The sequence below is a fragment of the Harpia harpyja genome, chromosome 18, assembly GCF_026419915.1.
Source record: "Harpia harpyja isolate bHarHar1 chromosome 18, bHarHar1 primary haplotype, whole genome shotgun sequence".
NCBI lineage: Eukaryota > Metazoa > Chordata > Aves > Accipitriformes > Accipitridae > Harpia > Harpia harpyja.
In genome coordinates this window covers 24364343-24378178 of record NC_068957.1, presented here as the reverse complement: position 1 = coordinate 24378178, position 13836 = coordinate 24364343, and the positions used below count along the sequence as shown (strand labels likewise).

Genomic DNA, 13836 nt, shown 5'->3' with positions numbered 1-13836 from the left:
TACAGCAATAAAACCACCTAAGTGTTCACCCACAACAGTGGCTCTCAAGTAATTATTTCTACTTGAGAGTTACTGCAGACAATTCTCTGAAAACATCAGTGCACAGAACATGGTGCATTCCAGCTCATAAAGGGAGAGATTAGAAACATGCCCAGCATGAATGTTTTGCCAAAGGATAAACAATAGGCTTTTTTAATTTTGAATATGGAAGTTGTACTTACAGGATAGGAGAAGAGATCAACTGGCTGTCTAAAGGGCTCAGAGTCCTCTCTTTCATAAATCAGGTTTAACAACTGCTTGCATTGCTCTTTCCAAGCATCAGGACTTGCTTTCATGGGCTGTCTTTTTATTCGTCGTCTTACCTGCAGTGAAACAGATGTATTTTGTCATTTTTCAGAATATTCAAATTTTTCACTTTAAGTTCCTATTAATTTACCAGTGTTCTGATTCAAAGCAGATTTTCACAATTAAAACCAGAATTGCAGTAAGATTAAAGCATAGATGATGGCACAACAATATGCAGTATGCAAACTGCAGAAATATGCCTTTTCTGGTAATATATAAACACTCAAACCCATGAGAGGTATGCAATATTTCACATCCAACCTTGTTATTTTTATCAGCTTTCATCCAAATTTGACTGAAAATTGAATCTGTTCTAGGTATGTTTCAAGTCAAATAAAAAAAAAAATTCTTCAGCAATTAAGTAAATTTTTCTGCACAGTAACTTCCTTAGTCTGCCAACACTTACATACACATGCAACTGAATTCACATAGTTAGTCCTACAGACTACTGGCCATGACAAATTTAAACCATTCCAGACCTAAATTAGTGTTTCAGTACCTGGTGTACCTCCCTTCACAAGCTAGACCAAGCAGAAATGTTTACTCACTCGTCTTTTTCCAGAGGAAGTTCCCGGAGCGTCTGAATCTACATCTACTTCTGCCACCTAAAGGCAAAGTTAATGATTACACACATGCATGCTTGTATGCACCCTCAGCAATGGAAAAAGGGTTAAAAACCAGCCAGCCAACAACGAAAACCCCCAATTTTAAACTACTCAAACGCAATGAATGGTTCAAGCAAAACAGAAACTAGTTTCAAACTAGAAGTCACGTAACTTAAAAAAAATTTTAAAAATTAGGTGGATGAGCTGTTTCATCTCTTTTCCAAGTCTGCTTCCATAAAAATTATACATAAACATGTGAGAAATATGAATGGCTTATTTTCAGTCCTTAAAACTCAGCTAAGTCCCAGTATTGCAGAGCTCTGTTCCACTGCCTAAATGTTCATGCTCTGAGCAGCTGTACTGAGTTTATTCAGGTTTCATGTAGTGACTTACTTACATCAAGTGTATGTAATATTCTTTTCAGAATCTGGATTTAGAAATTGCAACAAAACCTCCTTTGTACACAGCTTTCTACCAGTTATTAAAAATAAATAATGTTGAGATGACAGGAAAGTTCCTACAAAGAATATGAAAGTAATTTCTTTCTTATTTTAAAACATACTATAAACCAAAACATATTATAAACCAGCTCTTTGAAAGGCTGGAGAGAAAGGAAGGTGATATAGTAGCAGTTACGGACACTTCTGATCACTGCTTGACATGGAACAGATGAGCTTCACAACTGACACAAGAAGGTTGAGTTGGGAAAGGAGGGTCTGCTATTTAAGTTATGGAAATCCCTCATTTTCTTCAAAATACTCTTTTAATAGTCTGTAAAAATAGATGCCATTATTATATCTTCAGTTTTACAAAAGTAATTAAATTATGACATTGTAGTCTAGATTTTAAGTTTCAATACAAATCTAAGACAATAGCACCAGCCATAAGCATATAGGTGTTCAAGCAGCATCAGGTTTAACTTAAATATTTCAAAACTGCACCAATGGAGTATGTCTTGGGGAAGGGAGGAGGGAAGAATCCTCCTAACTAAATCTTACACCAGCTCATGTATTAGAAAGCAACACTGTAAAAGTAAAACAAACCCAGGTGACTTAGGTTGTAACAGGTCACTTTTTTGCAACAGAAACTGCAGCAAATTTAAAAATGTTTACAAACTGCATTTAAGGGGAGAAGGTGTAAGGAGAGAGAAAAAGTTACAGGAAGTGATATCTAACCAGGTTTCTACCTGTCATTTCACTCCAAGGTACAAGTGACAGGAAATGACACAGAATTACACAAGAAAACCAGCTCTGCTGCCTCACTGACAATAGGAGAGCTGTCGTCCTTCTGGCTTTGGCAGACTGAATAACAGCTCCAGTTCATATTTCCCTTACTTACTAATACTTCCTCACACAACAAAACATCATGTACTGAGAGGAGATTAAATATAGGCAGTTCCAAGAATCATTTTTACTTACTTAAGGGAGCTTATTGCCCCAGGTGAGCAACATAAATGGCCTAAATAGGCTCATCTCAAAAAGTCAGTGCAACTACCCATAAAATAAAAACTCAACAAAAAAAACCTTTGCTCAAATTTCTTCTAAGTGCTGAATTTAAAAAGGTAAGAAGTTCTGAGGATCAGACTTAATGGTCTTACCTCCTCTTCATCAGTACTGCTTAGGTCTTCTGCTTTCACCTTGTTGTATATTTCTAATATATCAGTACAACTCTGATCCCTGCAGGACAGTAACAAAAGCCAAAATACATAATTGATTATCTCAGAAACTCAAGATGTCAGGTCTATAAAGTAAAAAAACAAAAGCCTACCCAATGAAGCGGAGTAAGACATCTGTTACAATTTTGGCTGCTTTGACTATAGGACTGTCTGGCTCGTTGAAAGTCCTGGCATTATGTTCAATGTATCGTACCTCCCACATCAGTGCAGAGATTCTTCTAAAAATAAAAAAAAAACCAAAAAAACCACCAAAACAAAAAAAAAAAAACAGGAAAGGGGTAGTGAGGAAGGTGTACATTATTTTTTCTTCTGAGTTCAGTAGGATTCCTCGGTAAAAAAAGGAATCAGGTAATTCAGATCCAGGAGAAACAGGTTGCTAGAGACCAAGGTAAGTGGTTTCTGTTCACATACTGCTGACTGGCCCAATGTGCCAGGCTGCGACAGCTTTGTGGAAACAAGATGTCCCTCGTCAAATCAGCAATGAATGGAATGAAAAGAGGAAACAACCCTACTGAAGACGACTGCTGACTGCTCCCACTTAGAGAAAGCCTTAGAGATAAAGTGGTCTTCGGGGGGGGGGGGGGGGGAGCAGGACATTATTTATCCCCAAGTTAACTAGAAAAACTGAGATTTCTAGTTTACAGCACTACTTAGCCCACTTCTGGCAACTGCAGTACAAGCAAAGCATCTGGTTCAAAGGCCGCAGAGATACAGATGAAGCAAATATGCTCTGCCTTCAAACACATCCAGAGAGTAAGGCTCCATACGTTACACAAAAAAGACGCAGATCCAGATATACCAGCTTTTGCCTTAACAATGTGGCCAAAAGAAATTATTCAGGAAGACTCACTTTGCTGAAGGCCAAATAGAATCTGATCTTATGCTGTTGACTCATCAAAGAAATATATTGCTGAAGTGGCATTACATAGTATTCAGCTAAACATATTGTCCTTCATGGGGCTATAGTAAATGTAGATTACAAACAAATAAAAATCCAACTGACCTATAAAACCTGTTTTCAAGTCTCCTCCTGATCGTGGTGAGGTCAGTTGGATAAGCAACAACAGTGCAATACATGGGATAGGCACTAAGGTCCACCGGAACAGCAAAGGGATTAGAAATGTCTGAAAGACAAAAGATCAAAATAATTTAGATGCCTCAGAAGATACCAGAAGGGCAGTTATAACTAGACTCCTTATAATGGTTTCTGGGTTTCCTTCTAAGAATTCAGCAAAAGCAATACAGATCTACAGCTGGATATGTCCCTACCCAAAGGGTAGGATTCTTCCTCTTGTACCATCTGTTAACTACTCTTGAAAAAGCATTTTTTGTTTAAGTATTGCATCTGAGATTTGCATGCCAGCAGCCAACCATATTGCTAAAAAGCAACATGGCATATGCACTTACAACAGGAATACTACAACAAGCAACATAAACTAAGTATACAGGCATGTCCTATGTATAAATATAGGGTAGAATTTAAATCCTAGTGTGCTACTGAACGGCTACAAACTAGTTACAAGCGATTTTTGGTTGTTTTTTCAGAGGTTTAATTCAATGTTAAGCTCATTCATATTTAGATATGACCCACTGAGAATCCCCATTAACCTGACAGGAAGCAGGTCAAGCCCCAGAAAAAAAAGGAGTATAACTGAAAAGGACACCATATGAAGTTTAAAAGGCTCTTTTCAATTATTTAGCTGGCACATTTCAAATACTCCACACCAACTCCCAACACTCCATCCTATCTACTCCTTAGTCATGTGCCGCCACACTGGTATTCGTAATCCTTCCACCTTTTCTCTCCAAACATACCAAGGGAAAGAAGTTGCTCAATCCCCCGGATTACTCGTTCACATTCTTCATCTCTGGAATGGGCACCCCATTCTCCTTCCTGGGGTTTGTAGAGAAGAGCTGTCAGCTCATCTGGAGTCACAGGAACTCCAGCACCAACCTCCTCCGGATAAGCAGCTAAATATGAAGAATTCAACAACAGTAAGTACTAGCAGTGGCAAAAAACTATTTACGTTGTATGTGGACATGAATTCAATACACACTTACTTCCTTCTGGAATTGGTTCCATGTCCCATGGACTCATCCTCTCTCTTTCATTGTTGTCCCAGCTATTAAAAAAAAATATATTCAAATGCGTAAGTTAGAGCTGAATAGAACAATACACTTTTTCTCTACCAGACTTAAACCAAAAAGGTCATGCCTATTAGAAACAAGACTTGTCACTTGCTACATTCCAACTCCTTATTTCTCTCTTGTATCTCCTATATATTCACTGCACTGCTGTTTTATGCATTGTTTTATGAATAAGGTCATAATTAAATAAAAACAAAGCGGCTGATTACGTCTTTAAATGGAAAAAAGGATCCTAGTTCTTGAGGTACACGCTTAAGTTGCATGTAAACATCTAGAAGACCCAGAGCACGTAAACGTGTGTGATACATTACAGCTATGTAAATACTTACTGAACACAGTAGCACTGGAAGGAACTATCGGGATATTCTGCCTGGAAAGGCTGCTGACTCTCCACAGTTCCAAACCACCAAGCGTCATCTATTATACTGCGAAATCTATCCCCTGTAAGGAAAAAGATTGCATTCAGCAAAAGAACAACATAAATAATTGTTAAATACTTCTTTTTAGAGAATCAACTTCATCTTTCATAAATGCACTACTTCAATTCTTACATTTTGCACTACAGCCCTTCCCCTAAGGGAGGGCTTTCACATCTCTAGTAATTAGTCACAGCTGCCTCCATGCATCAAATCATAGTATAACAGTAGCTGCTTCTGCTATCACAGGCCTCGTAACAGTTTCTCTCATTTCTCTCTTTTTTCTGCTACAGGAATTGCAGCAAACGTCAAATAAAGTTTCCAATGATTGCTGTAATATCATGTGTGGTATAGTCCTTTACATCATGTAATAGAGATGCTGTATCCTATTAAACAGCTGCAGAAATGTTGCAAAACATATGGAAGTGGAAAAAAAGTAGTCACCTATTTGCCAGTTCCTTTCTTTGGCTTCATTATAAAACTGATGCAGCACAAGGAAGTCAATAACATCTGGCATATCATGGTACCTTCATGAAATAGACAAAAAAAATTGCTTCTATAACCCATAAACATAGTTCCACATGTACAATACAGAGAGTCTCCAAAAACAAAGTTTCATGCATTTTGTTTCCAAGTTTGCTATAATAACTAATTAACGCCATCATCATGCCTTGCAAGAGACAAAAGAAAGGAGAGGGGGGAAGCTTCTAAACCGGAAGAAAATCTCTTGAAGAATGTCATCAGCATTTCAGTTACTTACTTTATGGAAAATGATTCTCCTGTCATTTTGCCTGTGATTGGATCTAGGAATGCAAGCTTCAAGCAGCAGAGCGTAGGAGGCCCAACTTCATATTTAATTCCTACAGTCTTCACAAATTCTTGTTCCTGTTTATCAATAAGCATGGAACAGTGTTATTTTAACTTGCTAACAAAAACATCCATGTTAAAGTACCAAACATTAATAAAAACCAAATATATTTCCACTCTACAGCCCAGGTAATTTCACCCATAAAAGTGTTCTTTTCCAAATACTAAAAAAAATCAATCACAGTCACCTCAAAAAGAAAAACAAAAAAGACATAAGATGCCCTTTCCCTTGGTAGATTTGTGAACATTATACCCACAAATCATTTTTTTTTAATAAGGTTCTAAGGAACCTACCCACTCTGGTTTTAACCACACTGATGGCACCAAAGATTATACCTGACCAAACCCAGGGCCTCTCACCCTTGCACAGCAACATGCAGGGGAAATAAAAGGAAATTCTTCCTCTTAAAGCGGAAATTCAACAATAGCCTTTATGTTCACATCCTGTCAAGCTGGTGGTAAGGACTCTCTCTATCCTAAGTGAAATGCTATTTCCTTTTCCTTACAAACTGATGATGCCTTTGAAGATTACAGCTAGAATCCCTGAATACCTAGGACCAGTAACTGGGTATTTTTCCAGTAAAGCAATTGTTTTCATTACTAGAACCACTGGCATACACATATATGAACATTAGCATATATATGTGCTCTTCTCTTGATATGAAATCTGAGTAAAGCAGAAAAAAATATGGCAACACTGTGGATTGAGTACTAAGGGGTTCAAAGTAAAAGGATAAGAAAAATCAACATAGCTATGTAAACCTAGTATCTATCCAAGCATATGTTGTAAGATCTGGTCTTGCCCTTCCAAGAATTTAAGAACATACACAATTATATGCTTAGCTAGATCCACTCTTTAACAGAGCTTATGCATACGTTTAGGTCTTTGCACCATGATGTCTTACTTCTTACCATAGCATTAAAAACAATAAATAGAACCTAGATGTTCAGGTCATTGTAGAGCGCTGACAGAACTACAAACAGCTTTTGAGTGGTGGGTTCTGAATTAATTAGCGTTAAGAAAAAAAAAGCAGGGCAACCTGTTCCAGTGCTTAACTGCTCTCACTTTTTCTTTTATTTAATATTCTACTTTTTTTTTTATCCATCAGGCAAGAATACCACACTAGATAAACTTTCACATTCTTTAATATCCTTCTGGCTTCCTATCAGGAACTGAACACATGTAAAGGCTTTGTGTTAATGAAAACACTAATTTTAAGATTTACAATTTTAATTTTGATATTAACATTTTAAAGTGATGCTTTCTTCATATTTTTCATACTGGTTTTTAATGTCAATTTAACATTACAGAGACATTCAGCTCTGAAAGTATTTGTTTAACTTACCCTGAGTTCCATTTTGTTCCATGGTTGTTTTTGCATGTTAATACTGTAAATTTTTGCTTTCCTTACTGCCCGCACATAAGCTTCATGGCCTTGCCTAAAGTATATGATCTTAAAAGAAAATATAAAAAACCCCATTATTTTACTGATAGTTCTCTTCCTGTTTATTCTAAAATTTCTATGAACACATCAGGCATCATCCCTTTCAGAACATACCGCACACTTCAATATTTCATTATAAAGCACTCTTCTCCTTAAAAATATTGATATCAGCCCCCAAAGTCACACCTGCTATGTGCTTTCAAACTTGGGATCATTAAGAAGTGTGCAGGTTTGTCTGAAGATGCACAATCAATTCTTCCTGCTACTCCTAAGTTACATGTGCACAAAAAGAGACATAGGACAGCTATCTGTAAACAACTGATTGCCTAAGAATAAAAAAAAAGTTATCAAAACTCAGCCTATCTTGAGCACGATTCACTGAAAATATTGCTAGACATAATAGTCCTGACCAAAACAAGCTCATCAGTGTAGGCGGGAATTTCAGACTTGCTACACTTATTACCTCATCGCCCATTTGTGGGACAAAAGGTGAGCGGCGGGGTATAGTATCCAAGATCCACTGTGGGGCAAGCCATTCTTCACTGGGTTCACCTTCCATCGAAAGCAGTCCACTTGGTTTCTTAAATATATTACATTAAATTTAGAATGCAAGCTGTAATTACTGTGGCAGAACATATGAAAAACTGATCATACAGCACTTATTGAAGATAACTAGATATAAGGGCAAAGCAAATGCTGGAATGTCAACCTTCTAAAAACTTTAACTGAACAGCAGGGAATAAGACATGTTCATTAAAAACATAATAGAAGGTTAAAACATTCATAAATGAAGAGATTATATTACTTTAGAAATATTCTAAACATCTTTAAAAATACTAGGAAAAAGAAATCTGACAATGTAGATACAATACAGGTGCATTATAATTTTACAACAAAACCACCTCGGAGTAAATCTAACTGCAGTGAAGAGCATAAATCTGGGAGAAAACATGCCACCTGCGTGAAACATGGAAGTACATCTATGTCACAAAGCAGCAAAACAAACAAACAAACAAACAAAAATACTCTGGTACCACTGGTACTACAATTCCTGTGCTATCCATAGGTTCTTTCTTCCTATATACTTTTTGTGAAAAATTTTACTTTGAAAACAACTACTCAAAATAAAATTTATATTCATAAAGTAAAAAAAGACACTAAAAAATTTAAAATGTTGACCTTTTTTCTAGGCTGTTTAAGTTTCCTTCGTTTGGGCTCTAGTCCTTTTGTTCCCTTCATATTTTCGTCTTCAGAACTACTACAGATTTTCCGAGCTGCCTGCCTGGTTTGTCTCTTTGGCGGCTGGAGATTAATTCCAGCATCTGCTGTCCAGTCAGAATATTCACTTGATGAATCACTGTAGATAATAAAAAGTTGTAAGAAAGAAAACAGCACTTCAGTTTTCACACAATGGAGTGAAAGGTCCAAACATGCAACCTGCTCTTCTGGTTATGTGGAACAGATGTCAGGCTTAGCACAAAATTTCTCTCTCATGTGAATTTAAAGAAAACCTCAGTGCCCTCTAATTTATGTATTTCAGCAAATTATTTTATCAATTGCAAACTCACAGTAAAACTAGTTATGGCTGATACCTATTTTCATACTAATTATTTCACTGATTCATAGACTGACTTCATAAGAACTGACTGCACAAATGCATGAAAAATTTAGAAAACTAGAGCACTCTTCTAAAAATACAGTTCTGACTCCTTTAATATCCAAATAACAAACATACAGTATTTATATTAGCTGATGGCCCTTCCAGCCCTAAAAGCATAACATTAAGAATAAGAAAAGAGACTGTAAAAATTGTACACAAATACATACTGACAACAGAAAAAGTTGGAAATACTGAAGCATGAACAGAAGATATATATGCACTTCTATCAATATTTCTATCGCATATGACTAACTGGCATTGATTTTTTCAAGCAGTTCTTAATTAAAGACAAAGTTTTCTTACAAATGGTCTTTCAAAACTGTTCTTGACTTTGGGGCGGGGGGGGGGTGGGGGGTGGTACGCAACACGGACACCAAACCCACAAAAAACTACAATATAAAATGCTCCATGAAGGACTGGAAAAAAAGTCAGTCTTCAAAATTAAGAAATTTTCACACTGGTTTTCTGTTAAATACTGTTATAAAAATTTCTACAATTACTTAGTCACTCATAAAAGTATTTGTCTGTTCACAGACTCCACAAATTTTGTTGGTTACCATTTTAAACTACCTAAGTGTACTAGACACTTTGCTTCCATCTGTCATAAGGTGTAACAAATCTGTACTGACTTGTAGTCACAGTAGCACAATACTTACTTAAGTCTTACTTATGTCTTACTTAAATTACTTAATAAGCTAATGTTAACAATTAAGAGACCAGTAAAGCTACCTGGAACTGCTTTCACTTTGCCATGCTGCCACAGGATCATCCATAGATGCATCACTTGTGCCAACAGTCTCATCTTCCTGTATTAAAAACAGAAGCTTTCACTTTGGGGCCAAGTTTAAAATGTATCATTTTTGTTTGCAAGCAAGTTGTAGGACTTGTCTCACCTGAGGAAAGCTTTGTATTTAAGGACTGGTTTAGCTTAAAGTAAGTCCACAATTTCTTTCTGTCTCTTAATTAATATTATACTACATGCTTATGTAATTCCTATAGAAAGAGATGTGAATTTTAATGGTATTAGAACCATACAATGAGTTCTTATTTAAGTGTTTGATTAATAAATTTTAGTGTCAAGTGACCAGCTTTATAGCTATTCTGTACGTTTAACGCATTTACAAAGTGACAATGTTCAGTCTCTTTTTACTTTGCATGCTTAATGAGAACAAGTTATATTTAAACCGGTATATTTTAAGTTCTTCCCTTGCCAATATCAATGATTAATACCAATACTCAATCTCTTTCAACAGCAGTCTACAGATGAAGATGAAATCAAAGTACTGAATATGACCTAGAATATATGTGCTGTGTGAAATCCCAAAATAGCAAGTGGTTTAACACAACCCAGTTAAATTTACTTGAAAATGTTTCAGATTTCCAAAAATACCCAACCTGTTTTAAGCTAGTTTTGAATACTGTACGGGCATTGAGGTAAATGATCCTCCACTTTCCAAGATCAACATACTACAGTAACACCACAAATCCAAAAGAGTCAATGATCTGAGTGTTTCTTCCTACGTGGAGAAACTTGAAGCCTTAATGGTAACAGCGCTCTCAGCACATCTGTTGTCAAACCACGCTATTTGTGAACACGGAACCTATTGAAAGAATCGCTTGATATATCAGACCTCTGAGGAGCTGTCTGATTCTTCCCGTGCACATGCATTTCGACTTGCTCCTTGCTGATTGTGTTCTATGGTGGAGCGTGTTTGGTAGGCATGCTGGCGTTTGCGTTGGTTTCTTCTCAAAGACCTTCCACTTCCTGGTTGGTAATCGTTCTTTTATCATGGGACAGGAGGGACAGAAAGAAAAAGATTAGAGATTTAATAATGAATTACACAGTTAAAAGATGCCTCATTAAAGTGACTGTTGTATCCCATTTACAAATGACAACTAGGAAATCTAGAATTAGAATTGAAAAGATATCTTTTACACACTTGTGGTTCGTTTCAGTGCACATACAGGTGTGGTTTTTTGGTTCAATATCAATTCTACTTTTTAAAGTAGCAGTCCTTAGAAAGGAAGTTATGGAGAAATATCATTTTTTCTAAAACATACCTGCAATCTCTGGGTAAGATAAAAGCTAGCCACTTAAAAAAGCATGGCACCTCTAATATTTCTCCTAGTTTCCACGAGTCAAACTGAACACCCACTGTGGCTCTGCTCTTTTCCCTTCCCAGCATCTTCCCACTAACAAAGCTTTAAGGATAGAGATTTACCACTGCTATTTGCATATTAGAGTATAAAGACAGACAAATTACAGTTACAGAAGGAAGACAGAGAGCCAGAGAAACAATTAGTATTATTGAGCTTCTAAATCATTTAATAAAATTGGTTTGGCATGAGAAACAATTAGTATTATTGAGCTTCTAAATCATTTAATAAAATTGGCTTGGTGGGTTTTGTCTTTTTTTTTTTTTTTTGCTCGAAACTGCCTCACACCCAGGTTCTCTCTTCTAGTGAATTAACTCACCCGTTGTAAGGTGTGGGATGGCTTTCTCTTCTTTTCAACAGTGTATAAATTAATTTCAATTTCACCTTTGGCAGCTCGACATTCTTCCTGGACCCTAATTATACATAGGAAACATCCATTTTATTCAAGAAATCACCATATAACTTGACAGTCTCATTAATATACACATTAAAATACTTCTGGTTCCCTTGCCATAAGAAATCTGTGCAAAAGTCCTCCTAGCAGCATTCACAAAAACTTCACTCCTGGAATCACAAGTCAAGGAAGCAAACTTGTTAGTTGAGCATGCATAATTATTTTCAAGTAAACTGAAATGTATTAAAATTATTTTCAAGGTTTTTTTTAAATAAAGCTTCAGACAAATGTGGTATTTGAACTACTGAAGAAAGATTCAATTGTGAAGAGAAGGAATTACTACTTTCAACTCTCCAGCAGAGGCTACCACTCTAATCCTAACATCTGGATTTCAAAACAAACCAACCAACCAACCAACCCCCCAAAGCCAACACATTTCTGAAAAATCATTTGTTAAAACTCATAACAGGTGTAGGGAGGAATCATTAAACATTACACAATTTAATCTTTTTTCCCCTGTCTCACTTAAGATCTTACTTGCTGATGCCTGGAGGAAGCTCATTCACCACAACTCTCCTGCTCCATGCCATGAGATCTCTCTCCGTTGCCATTTGACTTCGGGGAGCATTGTGATGCATTTGCCGGACCCCTTCAATCTGACCACTTCTCCGGAGACCAACGTTTGGTGGAGATGTAACATCCAAACCTGGACTTCGAAGAGCTAAGGAAGAAAAAGATTTTTCTTCACTTCTATAAGCCACCAATAAAGTCTAGAATTTAAAGTTTAAGGACTGAACAGAGATTCTTTTCTGGCAATAAACAACACTACGTTAAGTGGCTTTGTCATTTGCTTCAGATGAACATTTTCGTGTATTTGCCTCGGACTACTGGAGATGCATATGCTACTGTAACATCACTGTAGCTTGCTATATGTTAGAGATATCTGAGGCAAGCAAAGAATATAATCCATGAGAAAAGTTTTAAAGGCACTTAAGTGACCTTCAAATCAAAGTCTTGCCAACTGCTTAAAGGCTCTGAAATCATGAATCTTAAATTCTATTGTACAGGAAGAGATGATGTTGACATCTAAAATAATAGACTGCTGCAAGGTTTAAGGTTTCTGTTCTACCTCCATTTGTGCTGTGTTTGTAACACTTATCTACTGTGCCACAGGCACCGCTCCTTCTCTGGGCTTTTCGTCAGGTGGTACAACACAGTGTGACATACTCAGGAGAAAACAGACACTTTAGGTAGCAAAGTGAGACAAAAAGGCTGATAATATCAGAATCACTGGCATCATTGCCTTAATTTATCTCATCATTTGGGAATGCATCAACACAATTTCCACATGCTTCAATATATAGTTCACCACATGAATATATTGCATTCACGGTTGTGCAAACCTATATAAAAATATTGGCTATTAAAATATCAGGTACTGTATACATACCCTAACTTACACAAATGGGCAGTTCATGTAGGAAAGTCACTGATCAATGGAAGTTCTACAAGGTAACTACTTTAATTTCTATACCACTCATACCTGGAGATTCCCTTTCACACAACTACAGGGACATACAAATAAAATTGAAAACGGGGACTGCACAACACATCAACCTACCATAAGAAGCAGAAGAGACTTCTTGTGAGTTGAAGCTGGTTTCTAGGCCACCTTCTTGACAATACCAATTTAGATCAAAGCAAGTGTATTTTCAGCATCTTTCACTAGTATTTTTCCTATTCCTTCTTGAATTTAAAGACAAGCAACTCCAAATCTAGCAATCCTAATGAGCTTTGCCAGGAAATCTAATTCAAACGCGTAATCAGTCATTTAACCTAGAACTAATTTATTAGCAGATGTAAATTTTTTAAAAGCTCAGGATGACTTGCAGCACAAGTCCACAGCATCTGCTCTCTTACATCAACTGCACTTAGTAAGCTGCCTCACAGTCAGCTGTTCACATCTGATTGAGTTTGGTCTAAATTTTTAATCACTTTGTGTATTAAAAATAAAATCACAGCAGCAGAACACTTACCAGGAGAATGATCTCAAGCTTTCTAAGGAAACACTAAGACAGAGCAGACACATTTATTTTATAAACACTGATGCTCAGCCTTAGCATT

The 13836-nt window shown here is 36.6% G+C and overlaps 1 protein-coding gene across 2 annotated transcripts in view; it reads right to left on the bottom strand.

Annotated features, from left to right (window-relative positions):
- BRWD3 (bromodomain and WD repeat domain containing 3) overlaps positions 1-13836 on the bottom strand; it is a 64159-nt gene that overhangs the window by 12765 nt on the left and 37558 nt on the right. For both annotated transcript variants that reach the window (XM_052814112.1, XM_052814113.1), the window contains 17 exons: positions 12250-12433; positions 11638-11731; positions 10793-10942; positions 9891-9967; positions 8681-8858; positions 7965-8081; positions 7403-7510; positions 5950-6074; positions 5634-5716; positions 5103-5214; positions 4687-4748; positions 4441-4596; positions 3629-3749; positions 2718-2843; positions 2548-2626; positions 894-950; positions 222-362 (listed from right to left, as the gene is read on the bottom strand). In XM_052814112.1, the coding sequence (XP_052670072.1) occupies positions 222-362; positions 894-950; positions 2548-2626; positions 2718-2843; positions 3629-3749; positions 4441-4596; positions 4687-4748; positions 5103-5214; positions 5634-5716; positions 5950-6074; positions 7403-7510; positions 7965-8081; positions 8681-8858; positions 9891-9967; positions 10793-10942; positions 11638-11731; positions 12250-12433 (1970 nt within the window). The remainder of the gene's footprint in view (positions 1-221; positions 363-893; positions 951-2547; positions 2627-2717; positions 2844-3628; positions 3750-4440; positions 4597-4686; positions 4749-5102; positions 5215-5633; positions 5717-5949; positions 6075-7402; positions 7511-7964; positions 8082-8680; positions 8859-9890; positions 9968-10792; positions 10943-11637; positions 11732-12249; positions 12434-13836) is intronic.